The sequence below is a fragment of the Nomia melanderi genome, chromosome 10 (genome assembly GCF_051020985.1).
Source record: "Nomia melanderi isolate GNS246 chromosome 10, iyNomMela1, whole genome shotgun sequence".
In the NCBI taxonomy this organism is placed as follows: Eukaryota; Metazoa; Arthropoda; class Insecta; order Hymenoptera; family Halictidae; genus Nomia; species Nomia melanderi.
In genome coordinates, this window is record NC_135008.1 from 5,003,603 (window position 1) to 5,024,260 (window position 20,658).

The 20,658-nt window shown below is 45.6% G+C and overlaps 1 protein-coding gene across 25 annotated transcripts in view; it reads left to right on the forward strand.

The window, feature by feature from the left end:
• The window catches only part of rg (A kinase anchor protein rugose), a 382,141-nt gene that overhangs the window by 147,807 nt on the left and 213,676 nt on the right, over positions 1-20,658 (forward strand). For 17 of the 25 annotated variants that reach the window (XR_012999551.1, XR_012999552.1, XM_031982971.2 and 14 more), the window contains exon 1: positions 8,419-11,442. The exons of the other annotated variants lie outside the window; for them this stretch is intronic. Coding sequence is in view for 15 of the 17 variants with exons in the window: in XM_031982971.2 (XP_031838831.2) it covers positions 11,239-11,442 (204 nt within the window). In the remaining 2 variants the exon portion in view is untranslated. Of the gene's footprint in view, positions 1-8,418; positions 11,443-20,658 lie in introns of those variants that run through there. 25 annotated transcript variants of the gene reach the window in all.

Below are 20,658 nucleotides of genomic sequence, written 5' to 3' on the forward strand. Positions count from 1 at the left end.
GTTTGTAGAATTGTTACTCGATGATACGAGTTGGGAATTAATGGGTGGGTTTGATAGGTAGGAAACTGGAAATGTGCAATAGAAACCTGCCAAGTGGAAATACCTAGCAATGGTCAGACGGAGTTTGAAGTCCTAACTCGTTCGTTCGTGAATACTTTGTGGTGTAATATTTCTTTTTGTATAATAGATGTACTTCTTCTCTGATTATGAAGTATCATATACAGTGTGTCTTAAAAGTACGTAGGCTTCGCAGACACTTAGCTTCTAAAGCGATCCTCTAAGAGATCAAACGTTGGGCGAGACGAATTAAACGGGTGATTACCGCGCAGGCCAGCGTTATTGTTCCCCCGCGCGACGAAGGGAAAAATCTGTAAGGCCATTAGAGTAATTGAAAAGGAGAGCTCGATGAAATACGGTCGAACGGTGGGCGCTCGAGTTCGCTCTCAATTACCGGGCCGACGTCGGGCCACTCTCGGAATTAGATTTCCGTGAGTAACGTACAAATGTTGGCCGTGTCGGGACGCCGGCAGCGGCTGATGCTGCTGCTGCCGCGTTCCGTGACGCGCAACACCGTTACATTCTTGCCCGGCGAAAGGTCGCTTAATCTTCGGCCGCTGAACGACCGTCAACGGCTCGCCGACTTCTCGCAGCGGCCGAGTTCATTAAGGCGCAATCAAACTCGCCGGGAAGTTCGCGGACGCCTTCGTCCGAGCGCTGGAAATCCTGTCGGATGTTGCGAGCGAGGCGATCGGACGGCTGCTAACGGAGAGGCGCCTTTGGGAACAGATACGGAACAATTTCCGATCGAAGCTTTTACCCGGATAAGAATGTCGGATGAATTCCTCGCGAGCAACGGTGGCACGCTGGCTATCGACGGGAGGTCGGAAACAATGGGTTTAATTGTCGGCTCGGTGAAAAATTCGAAAGAAACTCGAGGCAGCCGCTAATTTCCAACGATTAATACTCCGCCTTGAAGTTTTTAATTAGCTTTTCAAGGCGTTAGCGGGCACTCGAAGTTTCCGGGCGGTGTGCGTTTAATAAACTTATTAAAAGCTCGAGCGTTCCGGTTAGCCGCTCCGGGGAGCGCGTATTTATAATTCTTGCGTCGTCCGACTGTTTCGTTCGCCGGGCCGAAATTCCATAACGGAAGTCCGCGCGGCCGGGCGTGCGGTAAAATTCTATGCGCCATCAGTTACGGGTATTCCGCCGAGGCTCTTAAACAGATTTATCTTGCTCTGCACGGTACACTGCGCACCGTGGGGCGGGGGGAGGTCTCCGAGCTCCAAGGCTCGTATCAAACAATATTTAGCTAAACCCTGCTCCGGGTATGCAACTAAACTGTAAAGTCCGTACGTGTACATTATTAAATGCCGGCCAGCTGAGACAGAATAAACGACGGAATCTCGGTTTATCTATGGGGGAAATGCTTTTAAACCGTTGGCCTATCGTTTATTCCTCGACTCTGATCGGTACGGTGCCTTTATCGTTAACCGTTTGAGTGCCGAGGAGCGCTATAGCGCTCTTGTGTTGTGCTAGCGCGTCTGTTTATCAGTATCAATTATAATTTTCTTACTGTATTCTTCAAGAAATGAATCAAAGTAAATTCATTTGAATAAATGTTATTTTTTGATATTTTCTTGTAACAACACAATATTTGTGATCTCATTAGATAAGTACTCTTATTAATTTTTTTAGCTATAGCGCTCCTGTGTTGTGCTAGCGCTTCTGTTTATCAGTATCAATTATAATTTTCTATAATTGATTACAGAGGAGTAATGTTTACTTCGAATTCGAATTAACTAATATATAAGTTTGTCGAATCATGTTGAAAATCTTCACCGCGAGTCTCAGTCGTTACAGGATAAGGGGTTAATCCTGGCGTCTGTTATTTATTTTACGCGAAAGGGCTTCGAACGATAGATTGATTGCTGCCGTTGTTATTATTGTTGGTGTTTGTTCGAGCGATACGAGAAACTTCAGTCAAGGCGTATTCGCGGAACCGGATCCGGTTGACAGAGCGTAGATCGCAACTCCGTCGCAACAATGCTCGGCAAACTCGTGCAGCACGTCGATGCGAATCCGCTGAACCTTGTACCACTTAAAACCGACGTCACTTTCTCCATATTCATGACCATCGCGGCTTTGTGCCGCGGCTCTCGCGTATAAAACCGCCCACGGGAACATGTTCGATGTCCGACCGACGACGGGAGGCGGGTCTCGCTGACATTCGCGATGAAACACGCGCCGCGATTCAATCTTCTTCACCGGATACGCTCCGCCGCTGATTTTCTGGCTCTCTACGATCACTCGCGATTGATACTTTGGTACGCGAGTTAACACGTTCAATGCCGTACGATTTCATAGGGGAAAATGCGCGAAATGGAAAAAATGAAATATTAAATTATTCGATTGAATTGCATTATTATTAATGCACGTTCATCTGGCTGAATGTCGTTGCATTAGATAGCATTGTTTGGAATATAGAAGTGTTTCCAAATGAACGTTTAATTGAGTGAACTATTGTAATTCGATTTGGTTAGGGGTCACCGGTGACCCTCGTGGCATTCAACGTGTTAAACGTCAATGACTTAACACTTAGGTCTAAAGAACTGTAACTACAATCTTCTCCATTATCTTCAAATGAACTCATTGAATTATTTTAGTTAGAAACTGTGTTTTGTAAGAACAAGGACAATTTGATGAACTGCAAATAATCCCACTTTAAGACTTACTAATAACGAAAGGAAAGATAAAGAGAAGAAAATCTCCCTATTTGGTTGACTAAGTGTTGAGCGTTTATCTGTTGACAGTTTGTTAGTAGGCTTCTGAGTGACTACAGTAGAATATCAAATTTAAAATTTCAGATTTCAGATTTAAAATTTTCAATTTTAAAACTTTATTCAATTTAAAATTTCCAATTAATCTGAAACCTGAAATTTAATTCAATTTAAAATGTTCAACAATCTGAAACCTGAAATTTAATTCCATTTGAAACTTTCAATTAATCTGAAACCTGAAATTTAATTCAATTTGAAACTCTCAGTTAATCTGACCTGACATTTAATTCAATTTAAAATTGTCAATTAATCTGAAACTGACATTTAATTCAATTTAAAATTGTCAATCAATCTGAAACCTGAGATTTAATTCAATTTAAAACTTTCAATTAATCTGAAACCTGAAATTTGATATTCCACAGTACAGTCACCGAGAAGGCTTCCGCTGGAAAATTTAAAATGCTCAATCTTTAATTCCAGATTAAATATTCTTCCACCAAAAATGTTCCCCGGAAGCAGAACTTCGTTACCGTTACACTTTCGGGAATATAGGTTACTACGAGCGGGGAGATTAGGCTGGAAACCGCACTTGACCGCGCCAGAGCCGCCGCGGACACGTAATTCCCGAAACGCGGAATTTCCTGCGGATCACTCGCCGTGTCTCGCTGCACTCGGTGTACCTTTAACTTGCTGCGGATTTTCGTGGTCTCGGTTGCTTCGGGAACGGAAATACACCCGGCGCGACAGTTGTCGAGGCGTAGATCAGCCGTACACCGAAAGGACCGTGGAACGGTGTCCGTGTGTGTTCGGGAATTAGTTTGTTGGTGTTAAAGCTTCTGTCCCTTGTTAGCGTTAACCTCGAATTTTAGACGGATTATGAGGAACGTGAGGGAACTGCAGAAACGTCTGGCCGCCGGTCTCGCCGACTGCCTCGTTAGTCGCCGCATGGTTATCTCCACCGCTATGATCGACAATGACTTTCCGTAGAAGATTAATTATATTATCGAGTCGACCGAATTTCGTCCGCGATTCCGTTGAAACATTCATAGTGCTCCCGGACGAGCCCCCAAGTTTATAGTGGGGGTATTATTATAGATAATACGAGAATAGTAGGAGAAAGAGAATTTTATTTGAAACAGTATAATTATTTCATCACAGCTCACAATAAAACACTAACTAAATTAAACGCACACACTATTTATATACTGAGATGCTCTTGTCTCACTCATACACTTTCTAGAACATTCTTCCATCACCATTAACTTCACATATATTTGAAATATTCTGGATTCTTAAAAAAAAGAATATTATTAACATATGGAGAAAATCAATATAATCTAGAATATTCCAACGCTTTGAAAAATTTTCAGAAAATTGAAAATTCTTTAACATGTATTCGATCTTTTAGTTTCCTTGCACAGAATTCGGATGTGTGGAAAATCGAATGATTTTAAGGTTTTCTTTAAGATTCATTGAAATATTTGATATTAGAACTGGTGCAATATTGGAGCCTACAGAGTTCGAAGGGTTAAATTAAACTTTGTATTGCTGCGTGAAACATTTAAATAAAATAACTTTACTGCTGAATTTATCTGTGAATTGTCGTCAAAATCAGTTTCAATGTCGACTATATCGAAAATTGAATATTTCCAGTGAAAAGCTTTCGAGTGCAAATGGTTAACTTACAATGATTTCACAAATTTAGTCGTATGTTCTGAATTGACTTTTTGACTTTTCCAATAACGATTATGCAATTAAACACAGGAAATCTCCAAAATTCTATTCAGCAGAAATGATTAGACTGAGAAAATTTTCAGTTCAAATTTCAAAAGATGTCTTACACCTTCGGTAGAAATAATCCCAATTCTATGCTCTCAGCTGTTTCAATTCAAACGAATAGATCCCGAACAGACTAAAGAATAATAAAAGTAATTACGAACGCATCAACGGAAATAATTCTACATGAAACGAAGCAATTAAACGAAGACGTCGACGAATCGAATGGAACAAAGGACAACGCAGGCGAAACAGGCGATAATGCTTCTGCGAAGCGATAATTAACTTTCCCACGATTCACGCGGTTCATCGCGGGTACGTCGGCGAGAACGCGCTCGGCGCTGTTTCACGATTTCACGGCGGCGCCGACAAAGATGTCGACTAATGGAATTCGCGAGTTATCGTTTCGCGCGCTGATTTCGCGCCCGTTCTATCGTGCGAGTCGCTTTTCCGCGGGTATTCCGGAATAATCGAGGTTCCAGCGGCGAAGCTGCTTTTTTTCCCGTGAAATAATCAGCGGGAACGGGCTCGAAATGGAAACTTTTTCCCACGGACACTGGAAACAATCGCGGTCGCGCCCGAAAACGGGAAGTCGGTATTTTTCCCCCCCCGTAAAACCGAGCTCTGGGATATCGGTCGCGCCGATCGAAAATTCGTCGAATTTTTTCCCTCTCTGCGATCTCTGGAACGCCCGCGAAACCAGAGGAGATGAAACAGCCGCGGTTTTCAGTGGTAACACGGAACCGCTGTCTTTCCGAATTACGCGGCAGCTTGTTGTAAAAAATCATTTTTATCGGGGTATCATTATCGACTTCCTAGGGATACCAGACTTTGATGGGGACGTCGGGAGTTTCGAATTAAAATGGAAAAATCTGGATCGGAAGAGACGCTGCGCGAAAGGACAAAAAGACTTTGAATTAAATTCCTTTTAACTGTTACAATTAATTGCAATCAATCCCTTTGATACTAGCGATGACTATAGTCACCTGATATCTTTGTACATAACTCATTGTTGTCAATCGTGTGACGTAGGTTTCTGTGTATTATAGTTTTCAAATGTATCACACGGAATTTAACTAGTATGCAATGTTTGGAATCTGAATATTTGTAATGTTAACCTAATCCTCTATAAATCATACGTTTGTAAAATTTCACTTGGTATCGAAAGGGTTGAATTTCATTTCGTTAACACGAACGCCTCACGATTTCCTAGAGCAAACTACGCAAAACGGAAAAAATATGTCAAATCATTTCATTGAATTGCATTATTATTACATATTCATCCAGCTGAATGTCACCGCATTAAGTAGTATTATTTATAATATAGAAATGTCAAATAATCAACGTTTAATTGCATGAACCATACTAATTCGATTTGGTTGGGTTCACCGCGCCAACTATTGCAATTACTTCAATAAGATCTACACTTCACGTATTAACCCTTTGCACTCTTTGTTTCTCAGTAGATATATTTGAACATTTTCTGACGAGACGAATTGCTTGAAACTAATTTAACGATAATTCACAGATAAACTAACCAACAAAGCTATTTTATTGAAATACTTCACATTGCGATACAAAGTTCAATTTAAAATAGTAAATATCCAATTTCATAGTTTTGTATCAAATCAAGTGGTGACTAGTAGTCACCTTTCGAGTGCAAAGGGTTAAAATTTACTTAATTCCAATTTCTCACGTATCGAATCAAAAGCATTCCGCGCAAAGATCTACAGACGACGAGTCACGTTCGCAGGTCGAAGAGCTAATAGCTACGAGGTTTCCGATTATGGTTACCGGAACAACGCGACTATCCGCCCTCGATCCTTGATGGATTACTCGGCGGTCCCCTTTCGCGCGACGGCATCGAAGAAAAATGGCTAAGTAGCGGAAACCGGGGAACAACGGAGTTCGAATAAAAGGGGAGGAACCGGGTGGAAGGGAAACGGGGGTGAAACGCGGTTCGTTCTTGTCGTTGGCCAGCGAGGCACGAGCGCGAACAGCGGTAGGATCCCCGAAGAAGCATGAAAACGTGGCCGACCGACCGGGACAAAGGGCACAAAGGGTGAAGCGAGCGAACCCGATATCGGCGGAACGGTAGAAATAACGCGAGGAATTCGCGAGAGCGTGCCGGGGACTTTCTATTTCGTAATGGCGCCGCGGGTGATGTAATATCTCGCTGCACTCGCTGAAATTGATACGTCGGGAAGTTAGCTAAGACGCGGGAGAACGATGACGTTGGACAGCCTCGATTCGACTCGCTCCGGTGCAGCGTTTCCCAACCGGTTCGTCGGGAATTTCTGCTGGTTTGCAGAGAGGGAACAGTGTCCCTCAGAATTTTACGCGGGGACCCCTTTCGTTCGCGTTATCTTCGTTTCACTCTGAACTCCGAGCAACTTTCTACATATCAGATATATACGTATCTGTATTGTAGTATGACCGGCGTTGAATGAAAATGTTTAATAACTGAAATAACTAGATTATAGTGTGATCTAATAATCTTGTACCAAATAATTGATAATTATTCCTTCTTATTTTTTCTACAAAAGAATAAGTGATACGTGAAACGCTGAAGTTTCTCGTGGCAGTCGACGTGTTAAGACTTCGATGTACAATTTCATTTCCCTTGCGAAATATATTCCTCGTGCGTAAAGTTAACCCTAGTCGCTTCGAAGTAAACGGTTTCTCATTATTGTAGTATTGTAGTTTTAAGACAGTGGGACAGCGAGTGTTCTAAGGGCCATGAAAGAGAAAGCTCGTGGAGACCATGTCCAAGGGTTGGTGGGTTTCTCCGAAGGATGCGTAAGCGAGGATGATGAGTGCGTGGTGAGAGTGGGCTGTGTTTGAGAATTTGTTGGAAGTGTGAGTAAGAAGAATGCTTGTGGGAGAGAATGATTTTCAAGTGATGGCGAGAGATTTCGAGAGTTGCGTTGACTAGAGAAGAGAAAAGATCTACACTGCTATATCGTTTCTATTTATTTGTTTTTATTCAATTATCTATTCCTGTGTTTTTTTAAATAAAACATATTTAAATACCATTCATACCACAGTATAAAATGGTTTCATCACTAGTTCGCAGTGAATACTTCAAAGAAACCTGTTTACTCCTATCCAAAGAATGGATATTTACTCTCAGATAATTCTCGTTCCCTACGAAAGTCTATCGTTACATAATCTATCTTACGAAACACTTTCCGTACTTTCCAACGAAGCACGTTGCGAACCGCTGTTCCCTAGTACACGCGTGCGAGGAGACAGTTCCTCGAATATTTCTGAAATCCAAGTGCCGGAGACTAGAAAATCCCGAATATTCCGCTGCAACGAAATCCATCCGCTCCGGTTGCTCGAACGCTGAAACAAAGCCGACGAAAAAATCGGGGCCGGAGAATTCGCTGGGGACCGGTGACACAAATTTTTCGAACGTGCACAATGGAGCTCGCGGAAGGATCGCGGGGGCGCGAAAAGAAAAGATCCGGCGGCGTCTATCAGCGACGGTGCCCCGACGTCCGTGGAATCGCGGAGGCGCTCGGATAGGGACAGGAGCCGCGAAGACGCGTAGAAATAAGACGGTAGTCGTGCACGCCGTGCCTAGAGTCACTGTAAACGTCGTAGAAGGAAGCGGAGGGAGATTGGCAGCGTCGAAGAAGACGAACGGTAGAGAGGGATGGAGAGATTGTGACGGAAGGGTGGAGAAGAGAAGAAAGGCGAAGAGAAGAGAAGCGGGAGAAGGGTGGCGGGAGGAGGTTGGTGGATTTTGCGAGCAGCGGAGGGGGCGGGGGTGGCGCCGCGGGCCGCGCCGTCGCTCAGCATCCCTCGTTTCCACCCGCCCACCCTTGTAAAGGCGCACCCTCACGCCGAGAGTATCTGGTAGTCATACGCTGGCCCGTTGCGAGCCCGCCGATATACCGCGCCTCTCTCGCACGCTCGTGCGATCGCTACGTGCACGCTTTGATCGCGACAAACTGCGTGGTTGCGCGTTGACCCAGTTCGCCGAGAGACACGGGAGCGCGACGATTGAACGCCACGGTGTGGAGAAACAGGGGAGAAAGGTGGCAAGTTGACGGAGAGAAGGGGGCAGAGAACGGTGGAGCGTCGACGGAGAAAGAAGCGGCGGAATAATCGAGAGACAGGATATATCTGGTGACGGGATCGAGTGTCGGCGAAGGGCGGCAGTGTAAACACGCGCGACTCGCTGGGAGGCGCCGCGAGGCCGCCGCCGGAGAACAGCCGGAGAACGTCGCAGGGAATCCTCCTCGAGCAGCGTCGCTCACATGGTCTGTGTTTTGCTCGTCCACCCTCCTCCCTGCGTGGCTCCCGCCCGGCACTCGTTCACGCGAGCGAGCCGAACCTGCTAGACGAGGCGCGTGAACGCTGACACCGGAGCCGCCTCCTTTAACCCTCTCCCGTGTGATGACCGCGAGACGGTGCTGTCGGTGAGCTGCGCGCCGGTTCTAGATCGGCCACGCTGGAAATCGCCGCTGACGCGTCGGCATAGCCAGTAGGATCTTTCCCGTTGACGCATCGTCGTCTCGTGTCCATCTACGCGAGTGTCAGTTTATACCGGACGCTCGTGGGATCTCCTGTTAAGTCGTTGTAGAACTACTTCGCACGACTGCCGGAGGTCAAGAGCAAAGGGATCGCTGACGACGATCGACGGACGAGGAGGGAGACCAGCGAGCAGCAGCTTCGGCTACTTCGTCTCCGCTGAAACGCGTCCTTTGCTGGACACTCGCGGCGGACAGCTTCCATCCCCGCCCACGAGAGGACTAATTCACTCGCGGCGAGTATCACGGTGATCGATACGATGGATACGTTCCTGATAATAGGCATCTGCTTCCTGTGCTACGAGATGTGCGACCTGATCCGGCGTTACGCCACACCGCAATCCGCGGAAAAGCGCCGCTCGCTCGAAACTTCCGCAGCACCGCCCTCGCAACGCGTGTTCTCGATCTCCCACAGGATGCAGAACCGTCCAGCCTGTTGCCCGCAGTAAGCCGAAGATCATCTGCCCTCATCGGCTTACCGAAACCGACGCGACGGTCCGCCGGAACTTCCCGCGAACCTACCGAAACTTCCAGCCGGACGTCGGCGATCCGTCACCCATCGACGCGTCGGCCGCTGAGCGTGTCAGCTGACCCTCGCCGGACACCGACAGAGAAGATACACTTCCGCGATTGGCTCGAACAGTTCCCAGCTAATGAAGAGCGCAGGAATAGTCGGCCGCTGAAGATTCTTCCGCGACTGCGGCGGTCCGGAGTGTCCGCATTCTGGAGCACGGTGGCCTGAACTAATTCACTCGCCTAATTCACCCGCGATCTCGTCTCCGGGAGACTCGATACAATTCCGACTGCACGATCAACGCGGCGATTAATCGTCCGACCGATCCTCGGGCGCAGAGAGCAATCTTCCCGCAAGGGACTCGCCGGGACAATACCGGCATTGACGGGAAGATTAGATCAAAGATCCAGCTGCGCCGACATTAACCCGAATTCCGTTCTCCCAAAGGAATGCAGCCTAGAATTGCGTGACGGAGGCGGAACGCGAGCATTAATCCGTCAACCGATCGACCGACGGACAGCGGTCGGAGCAAGGCTCCCGGTGACGTTTACACGAATCAGCATGACAGCGCGATCCTAATAGAGCCGGGGCGAAGCGTCGGTCAGATCGAGCCGAGCCGAGCCGTGTTCTCGGCCGATAGCACTCGGCGTCGCGAGAGAAGGAGCGCGGAATTCGTGTGCCAGCGGCCCGACAAATCTACCGGACATGATGGAGCGTGTCCCGCGGCCGGATCGATAGGGAGACGACGCGAGTCGCGCCGATAGGATCGCCGCAGCACGTACACACCGGCAATCGCGATCGATCGCGACGATTCGGATCGATGCAGCGGAGACCGTGCGCTGCGTGAAAGATGCGCGCTCCAGCGGAGCCGAGGGCAGCGGAAACATCCTCGCGTTGCTCCCGCGAGTGTCGTTTAAACTGAGAGTCGATGCGACAACGGGGATCTCACTCCCGGCGAAGTTGCTCCGTCGCGACGACGAGCCGTTTCTGTATCCCTCCTTCAAAACAGCGGTGTTCCCCGACGGAACGTCCAGGTTTCCCGATCGTCGCTGTGTATCGGTCTCCGCCTCTTCGTCCCGCGAGTACAGTTACGCGCGGATGCATGGGAATACGATCGCCGACGTTCCCCGGACGCTGCCGGGATCCGAAAAGAAACTCGTGCACCGAGAGACGCTGAACCGAGAGTCCCGCTGGCTGGCTGCACGTGGCGCGATTCGAGGCGCTTATCGTCCTTGGAAGATCGAGACCCACTGGAACTCGATTCGACCCGTTGCGTTCGGCCTAGCTCTTTGCCGCCACCGTGCAGAATAAAGTCCCCTCGACGTTTCAGACTGGAGACAGCGAACGCTTCCCTTCTCGGAGAATCGTCTGGAAGCGAATGAACTGTTCCTGGACGACCAGCTTCGATCCAGCTCGACCTATCGCTTGTCCATGTGCTGTTTCTGTTAAGTGCTTCAAGCTGTCGTTACACGTCCGAATGGTTATTGTCGAGAGTTTCGTCGGTTGAGATCAGAGACTGACTTCGGAGGCTGAATAGAGGACGTTTTCTATCGGCGGCCAGCCAGCTGCGGCTGGTCCTTTAGGGGATTGGTTGAAAAAGTTACCGGATCGTTGCGATAGGAGAGGAGAGATGGACTCGTTGGAACGACTGATGAGCGCAGGAGTGCACCAGCCAGCCGTAACGGCGGCCGCCAGGTCGCCAAACACCTTCGTGCAGGCCAACCTTTGCTCTGTAATTGGCAGGAAGGGTCGTCATCTGACTGGCACTTTCTGCTTGACCGGGGACACGATGGAAGGCATTATACAATGTCTCGTCTTCCTCAAAGCCTTCTCGGTAAGAATATTCATTATACTGTTCCGCGGTTCCGAGTAGTCGCGTGATTATTTAAATCGTCTGACTACGCACGGGTCGAGAAACAGTGAAACTGCTTAACGTTGGCTTGTTTCACAAAGGGCTTTCTCACCGTTGAAGTTGTTTTACTACGAAGGTAAATTCGACGATGAACAAGCGAAGAGTATAGTAAGGATATTGCTCCCAAAGAAACGCAACGACGTAATTTTCGCTTGTAACTCGTCGCGACGTCGGGTAAGAGGGTTTCTAACTGTTCAAGTTTTTTTATTATAAACGCCAGTTCGAAGTGCCTCGGGAATATCGCTTTCGCGGAAAGTCGTAGCCGCCATCCGCGAGGAACGACGGTAAACCTAACCCGTCGTGTTCCTCTTACCCGGAATATCGGACTAATACCCTGGAAACCTGTTCCATTTAACGGCGGTGCAAGTAGATGGGAAACAATGTCGAAATTGTTTGGCAAACATTCGTGGAACGTCCGTTGTAGAAAGCATGTCACCGGGGAGCGCGATAATGATGGCAATATGCCGCGAATGAGACCTAACTGTAGTTCCAGTCGAAAGACGCGCGCCACGTTCGGTTTAATCCGCGAAGAATGTGCGAGAGAGTGATCCTGCATGGAAAAATCCATCAGAATGGCTTGATCGTACGAGATAATGCACTATCAAAGCTGTACGATTTTGTAGAACACGGTATCTCGCGTTTGTCTGGCTACACGCGGGTTAAACTACTGCTGTTGTCCGAGGAAACTCGGAACAAACTACTAATATGGTCTGCACATGGTACATACTGCTGTAGCGGTTTAATCGTACACGTTAGACACCAGATTGTCTGATCACATGCGATTTGTACTACTGAAAATATTCTCGAAATCCGAGGGAATGAAACGAATTTATACGAGATACTGTAATTAGTATAGTGGGAGTTGATAGAGGATATTCGAATGAGTCTGACAATACGTGATTCATACTACTGAACTACTTCGACTCGTTTTCCACCGATCAACCTCGATTCAGCGGAGTCACCCGATTACAGTGGACTACCGGAACACTGAGCGACGCCTGGGACCTCGCGTTAATTATCTTTTCAGTTAAGAACCCCCCGGAGAAGTCCGTTAAAGCGGAGCTCGGAATAAATTCGGAGATTCTTGCCGAACCATTCATGCGCGCAACAACAGCTACAACTCGAGCGAACTGTTATACGGGTGTACCGGATATCCGAAGTAATTAGCTGGCTTTCGGAGCGCCGAGTAGAATTAGCGATCCGAAGTTGCCGCGAGTTCCGGTAATTTCGGGAGTCTAATCATTTTCGCTGAATGGAATATCTTCGCGAGTTCGGCTCGTTCGAGCGATGCCTCTGATTCGAGAAGAATTCCGGTCGCGGGGGGAGCATAATGCTCGGTGTTATTGAAACTTCAAAGCAGAGGGTGAGTCACAGCTTTCGGGCTTCCATCGATTGCGAGTCCGAGAAGAACGCGTTCGGTTCCCGGCGAACCCTAAACTATCCCTTCAGGCATTCCCCGCGCATAAATCTGTGCCAGCCCTTCCCAACCTCCGACGCTGCACCACCCCTGGAACTTCCCTCCAATGAAATCGCAACCCTCAATCAATAGATACACTCGCGCCGTCCAATGGTATTTTTTCGGAACCCTGTCAGTCGCTTTTTTCCGCGCACTCGAAATCCATTTTGAAAGTCAACGGTTGAAACTTGAAGCGTTCGCGTGTTTATTCGAAACTATCGGCTTTGGATGTCATATTGAACGCGTCGACTATCACGGAAGTCTAGAGAGTTTCGTATGACACTTATTTTTTGCGACGGTAAATGGGAATTTATCGCTATACTAACGTTACGCTGTCACTTACGTTATTAGACGTTTTCAGTATCAATCGTCTTACGTATTACAGTCAAGCAACTCGCCAGCGTTGATGACCTGCGGCTGTCAACAGCAGCCAACGTGTTAAATCGCGTAACACAAATTTAATACACTGGTCACTGAACTACGCGGTTCAAGCGGTCGCAGTAGTACGTATAAACGATTAGTCAGGCAAATAAGATTAATTCGTCTATTCGCTGGCTACCAAATGGTATTGAATAATACAACAGATGTTTCCTTTTAGAAATCAATGAACTCATAGCTAATGTGAATTATTAAATTTATCTCATTCCAATGTTAAAGTTTTTCTTTAAACATTCTTCTATATATTCTAGCAATCATCTTCTGCAACTAATCTTCCATTGCAATTAATTTTACGTCATTAGCATCGCGAATCTTTGCTCACGCCGAAACATAAATTATGGGGCAAAGTTGTTTTATTTCTATCTTTCGTATGTTAACCCTTTGCACTCCGAAGTTTCTCACTAGAAATATTTCAACATTTTCTGATGAGATGAAGACGATATTTTGTAAAACCAACTCGACGAGAAATTCACGTAATTGGCGGACAAAATTATTTTACGTCAATATTTCTCAGATTGATGCATTATATGAAGCATAATATTAAATATAAAATTTTATAGCTCCACTGTAGGAAATCCCGAGTACAAAAGGTTAAGACCTTACTCAACATTTCATTATTTTGTTGCGTTCAATCAAATGAGGACTAATAGTCGCCTCTCGAGTGCAAATGGTTAAGAGTATTTTATCCAAGATACCGTCGGTTCGTTCCACAAACCACCGAGCTTCTCGTCAGTCTCAATTGCAGGGCAGTTAGCGACGATCGAAGCAACTAATAGTCTTCCATCGCAATTAATTTCGCATTGGAGGCGAGCATCACAGAACGTAGAGTTCACGATCGCATCGCGAACCTCTGCTCGCGCCGAAACATAAATTACGGGGAGAAGTTGTTTCATTTCTGTTTCACGTGTCAACCCTTTGCGGTCCGAAGTGCAGGTTTCTCACTTTGAGGTTCACATCGACAGTTCATTCAATTGCAGCTTAATATGACGCTATTTATTTATGCAAGAACATTTGGGAGTCATCGAAATTACCTTTAAATGGTACAATTGATACTACAGATAAATATAGAAAAAATTGTTAAACCAGGTAGAAATTGCAATAAAATAGAATGTCGAGTCTGACATAGGACTGCTAAGGGTTAATACCTTGTTCGACATTCTATATCGAATTCTTCATTTTATAATTTTGTTGCGTTCAATCAAATGCCGATTAACAGTCGCCTCTCGAGTGCAAATGGTTAAGAGTATTTTATCCAAGATACTGTCGGTTCATTTCGCAAACCGCCGGGCTCCCTCTCGTCAATCTCAATTGCAGGGCAGTTAGCGCGACGATCAAACTCGGTCGATGAATTCGTCGCTGCCCTCGGCACCTGTCCAGGTCCATCTGTCAGGCCCTATATGGGAGACCTCAACAGCCGCACACGACCCCCGACCGCAACGGACGTAAGTTCATCTAGCACGTGTACCGTACAAATCGAAAACAAATTGTACACCCGTGGACCCCTTTCGGGACACGTCCGTCGCGGTATCGGGAGATTCCCGGCCCGTTCTGAAACCGCACCGACTCCCGCAACAAAGCTGTCCGAGCGTCTCCGCGCGAGCCCCGACGTTCCGTTTGTAGGACACTTCAATCTCCTGCCCTTTGAATTCACCTTTGATCGGAGGAAACGATATCGCGAGGTGACAAGCCAACGTTTCTTACGCCGTACAGAGGACGACCTAAAAATAAAATAGCAATTGCTGGGATCATGCTGGGCTGCGTCAAAGATCTCTCGTAAGGAACTATGAAATTTATCGAGGATCTAGATTCTTTGAGATGAGTGGCTTGTATCTTTTCCAGATCGAGGATATTTTCTTTAGCAAAAATAAAATAGTAATTGTAGGGATCATGCTGCGTTAAAGATCTCTTCTAGTTAGGAAGTATGAAATTGATCGAGGATCTAGATTCTTTGAAATGAGTCGCCTGTATCTTTTCGAGATCGAGGATATTTTCTTTAGCAAAAATGAAATAGCAATTACTGGAATCATGCTGGCTGTCAAAGATTTCTTCTAGTGAGGAACTATGAAATTTATCGAGGATCTAGATTCTTTGAGATGAGTCGCCTGTGTCTTTTCCAGATCGAGGACATTTTCTTTAGCAAAAATAAAATAGCAATTGTAGGGATCGTGCTGCGTCAAAGATCTCTAGTAAGGAACTATGAAATTGATCGAGGATCTAGATTCTTTGAGATGAGTGACCTATGTCCTTCCGAGATCGAGGATATTTTCTTTAGTATCAGTATTTTTCAGAATATTCAGAATTTATTTGTTTCCAAACGGAACTGTAAATTTCATTCAGCGAAGAATACATTTTAGAGACAATCATTGTAATGAAACTGAGGATCAGTGACAGATGTTCTCTCACCAGCAGATATTACTTTCCGCTGGAATTTATTTTCGAAGCTTTTCATCCGCGCGTCGATCATTCAAATTCCCTCTGTCCTTCGCCACGCGTGCTCCGAAGTTCACCCTAATTCTTTCGAACCGCGTAATAAACGAGCGGAGCTGCTCGCGGCGACAAAACCAATTGTCCTCGGAATGGAGACAAATTGAGATTCGAAGTCCGCGATTGATACCCGCCGGTCGGACGCGGCACCGCCATCTTCCCATGGAAGAGGGAAGACGGACGCGGTGAGAAGTGGGACGACGCTAAATCGTCGATAATGAGAATTCGGTGCCAGGCGGAATTATCCGTGAGCGGTGGCAACATCCGGTAATTTTTGCGCGAAAGTCAAAGAACTTCTGCTAGAATGGGGGATGGAGCGACGAGCTTCTCTTAAATTAAAGCTGAAATACCGTAGAACAATTATGAATAACTTCGGAACTTGAGAAGATTGATTGAAGTTAATGTTTCTTGAACAGACTTGAAGTTTCTTCAAAATATCGACGTTAATCAATCTTCTCGGGATCAAAACTCATTCCGCCTGGTATCTACGCGTTTCTCCTGTATTCTACAGTATTTGACACTAGAGCTACCAGTCAAAATGACTGGTTTCGATTTTTTTGTTTAGCAATTATTGATATCTTCGAAATGATTTTGAAAATGAATAGTTTCATGTGAGTACTATAATGAATGTCTGAAGAAATTGAAAATAATCTGTTACAATTTTTATGGGAATTGCATATTAATCGTATTAAATAATTTCATGGAGCAAAATACAAAAAATAAGAAAAATATAACATTAAATCATTTGATTTGCGTTATCATTATTGCGCGTTGATCTGAATGTCACTGCATTAGGTAGCGTTATGTGTAATATAGAAATGTTTTCAAATAGTCATCGTTTAATTGAGTGAATTGTAGCAATTTGATTTGGTTGAGGGTCACCGGTGACCCCCGCGGCGTTCAACGTGTTAATACTAACCAATAGAGATACACAAATTAGATACATTTTTCTTAGTGGAAACAGGAACAGACGGAAGACTGTAAATTGAAGAATCAATTAACGACAAAATAGGAATCGATATAAAATTCACAGAACAAAAGAAAACGCAGGTACGGTTAGTATCAAAATATAAAAAACAACAATAAGATTGTATCTTCCGTTAGCGTTATGTATAATATAGAAATGTTTTCAAATAGTCACCGTTTAATCAAATGAATTGTAGCAATTTGATTAGGTTGGGGGTCACCGGTGACCGCCGTGGTATTCAACGTGTCAAACTTTAATTGCAAAAGCGAAAGTTCGTCGTTCTACCTCGATTCCATCGAGAGTTCCCCGATTTCCACGCAAAAATCAATGTTCCCGTTGCGCGGCGTTCCCGGGACCGCTTTCGGCGGAAAGATGATACGCGCCGGTTCGGCACGCAAGAAACTTGAACCGTGTCGCGACTCGTGGGTTTCGTTGTAAAGAAATGTTCGTTCGCGCTCGCGCTCGCGGCGTCGTCGATGCCGCGTCGCAACTGGGTCAAAGAATTTTAATCGCGTCGCCCCGATGCAAATTACACGCGGTCTTTTGCGCGGAATAATTCTCGACCGAAAGCTCGTCGAAACTAGTTCCCGAGAGACAGAGGGGTAGTGAGAGAGAGAGAGTCTGGGTGGAAAGTAGAATAGGGTGGATGGCGGATGAACCGGGTGGTTCCCCGTGGGAATTGTTACTTGCGCGCGACACGTTCGCCGATTACACGGCTTTCTTCGCAGTTTTAATTCCTGCGGGCCGCCGCTCCCTCGGTGATTATTTCATCCGGGCGACGATTAATGATTAACGGTTTAATTAGCGGCCGAACGAATTTCCCGAGGAGAGGCTCGTGACGCGGGATAGAGAATTATAATCGTATCTGGGCCGGTTATTAAACGGCATTCGAGTCGATTCCGCGTGGAAGAACGGTTAAAGAGTTCTTTTTCGGGACGGCTACACCGTGGGAATTCCATTTCACGCGTCCGCGGAGAGCGGCGGATAATTAATCGGGCTCGTTTTAGAGCGATTGAATATTATTAGTGTTAGATCGCACGGTTCCGCCGCGGATACGACCGAATTCGACGCGACAACGATACGAAACGCCGGCGGGGCTTATTCCGTATTTTTCTAGCACGTAATCATTCGGTGTGGGAATTTTCCATTTGTTATCTGTTTTCATAAATTAGCTCGTCAGAGTGTACGTCCCTGTACCGGCGATCCAATTATTGCGCATTCCCGCGCTTCATTTAATGATCGCGCGCCCGAATCGTTTGTTACATGGCAATTCGTTTCGCGGAATCAATTGCGTAAAATCCTTTCGATTTACGGCGATGCCACAATGGAAGGAACATAAAAGTTTCGTTTAATGTTACGCCTGGAACGCAATGAATCAATAAAATCGAGTCTATTCGTTACTGATTATTACGACGAATGTGAATTCCGTGAAATCCTTTCGATTTACGGCGCCACCACAATGGAAAGAAGAGAAAGATCTTTAATATTAAACCTGAAATATAATGAATTAATAAAATCAAGTCTGTTCGTTGCTAATTATTACAACGAATGTGCTCAAGTAGAGAAATTCGTTTCGTAGAATCAATTCCGTGACATCCTTTCGATTTACGGTGCTACCACAATGGAAAGAAGAGAAAAATGTCGTTTAATATTATACCTGAAACGTAATGAATTAATAATATCAAGCCTGTTCGTTGCTAATTATTACAACGAATGTGCTCAAGTAGAGAAATTCGTTTCGTAGAATCAATTCCGTGACATCCTTTCGATTTACGGTGCTACCACAATGGAAAGAAGAGAAACATGTCCTTTAATATAAAACCTGAAACATAATGAATTAATAAAATCAAGCCTGTTCGTTGCTAATTATTACAACGAACGTGCTCAAGTAGAGCAATTCGTTCCGTGAAATCATTTTAATTTACGGTGCTACCGCAATGGAAAGAGAAAAATGTCGTTTAATATTATACCGGAAACGTAATGAATTAATGAAATCGAGTCTGCTCGTTACTAATTACCAGAGCGAACGTGCAAGCTCGATACGGAGGAGAGATGCGTTGAAGCCAGTGTTTTCGTCGAAGCGAGCGTTTAAAATACAGACTCCTTAGGTCGGTTGGCCGTCGACGTATAACCCGTCTTGTCGTTCTTCGGTCGAGTGGTTGGCATTCTTCGTTCCCATCGCGCTGGTCCGAGACGGAGGGTGCGAGGAAGGTGGCGATAACATCTCTATGAGACCGGCTATGAATTTTTATCCAGGCCTGGCCGTGGGCTACAGGCCTACGGGCGAGTAACGAACGAATCGCGATGCCCCTAAAGAAAAAACCACTTACCCCGGTGAGCTCGTTTGACGATAAAAGTTATTGGCACGGCGATGACGTAACGGTAGGGCGGCGGGAAGACGACGGGGAAGGAGAAGATACCGGAGAGAGTCTGAATGGCTGGATGAAGACCGAGAACAGCTGGAACAGGAATGGTTAATACGTTGATTGCTATGGTCATTAATGGCCGGTGCTTTTGAATTGCTCGACATCAATTACATAAGACGGTCGGTCGAACAGAAATATTTAGTAACTCGCTGATGCCTTGATTGCTACGGTTGCCTATGCCTGGCGCTTTTGAATTACTTGAAATTAAGTAAGATGATTGATACAATAGAAATATTTAGTAACTGGCTGAATGCCTTGATTGCTACGGTTGCCTGCGCCTCGCGCTTTCGAATTGCTTGAAATCGATTAAATAAGACGATTGATCAAACAGAAATATTTTGCTACTAGCTGAATACTTTGATTACTATGGTTGGCGATACTTGACGCTTTAAATTGCTAGAAACCAATTAAATAAGACAATTCGTTGAATAGAAATGTTTAACAACCAGCTGAATACCTTGATTGCTACGGTTGCCTATGCTTGGCGTTTTGAATTGCTAGAAATCAATTAAATAAGACGATTGATTAAAGAGAAATATTTAACAACTAACTGAATGCCTTGATTGCTACGGTTGCCCATTCTTGGCGCTTTTGAATCACCTGAAATCAATTAAATCAGTCGATTCGTTGAATAGAAATATTTAACAACCACTTGAATACCTCGATGGCTACGCCTTTCCAATGTTTGGCGCTTCGAATTGCTAGAACCAATGAAATAAGACGGTTCCTCCAGAAATGTTTAGTATCTAACTAAACAACAGTGTAACGCAACGGCTACGATACCGAATAATTAGTCCTAATACAATTTTTCTGTACTCCGAAAGGAAAGGTCTCAGTCGACGCGTTCAGCAGAAATTGGCCAGCCACTCCGCCTCGGTCCCGATTACCGAGGAATCACGTCCCGCGGCTTTTTTAATAAGACCTATAACTCGCCGGAGTCCAACAGTATCTCTCACGCGATCGGGCGCAATACCGAGTTATGAAGTTACCGCGAAACCGACGCCGGAACTTCTAATATCGTCGGCTAAATTTTTCTGCGAAATCCTCCGGCCCATCCTTCACCGCCCTTCGCCGCTAACTCCCGTATTAATAAAGTTCCCCGTTTAAATACTCGCCAGCCCTGCAGGATAGTTTCAGGACTTAACGTGGACGCGGCATTATCACTTTTCCGACGGCTGTATGGCTAGCCCGGATTATACACGGTGTTCCCAACACAGTGCAACCGCGGGGAGAATTATTTTACATGGAAAGCCAAGTAGAAAATACGGCCGAACCTGTTTTTTCGGTAAATAGGGACTGCATACAAGAAACCGCAAAAAAATGTTCAGAAATTTACGAAATAATGAGAAAGTGCTTTGAAATAAAAT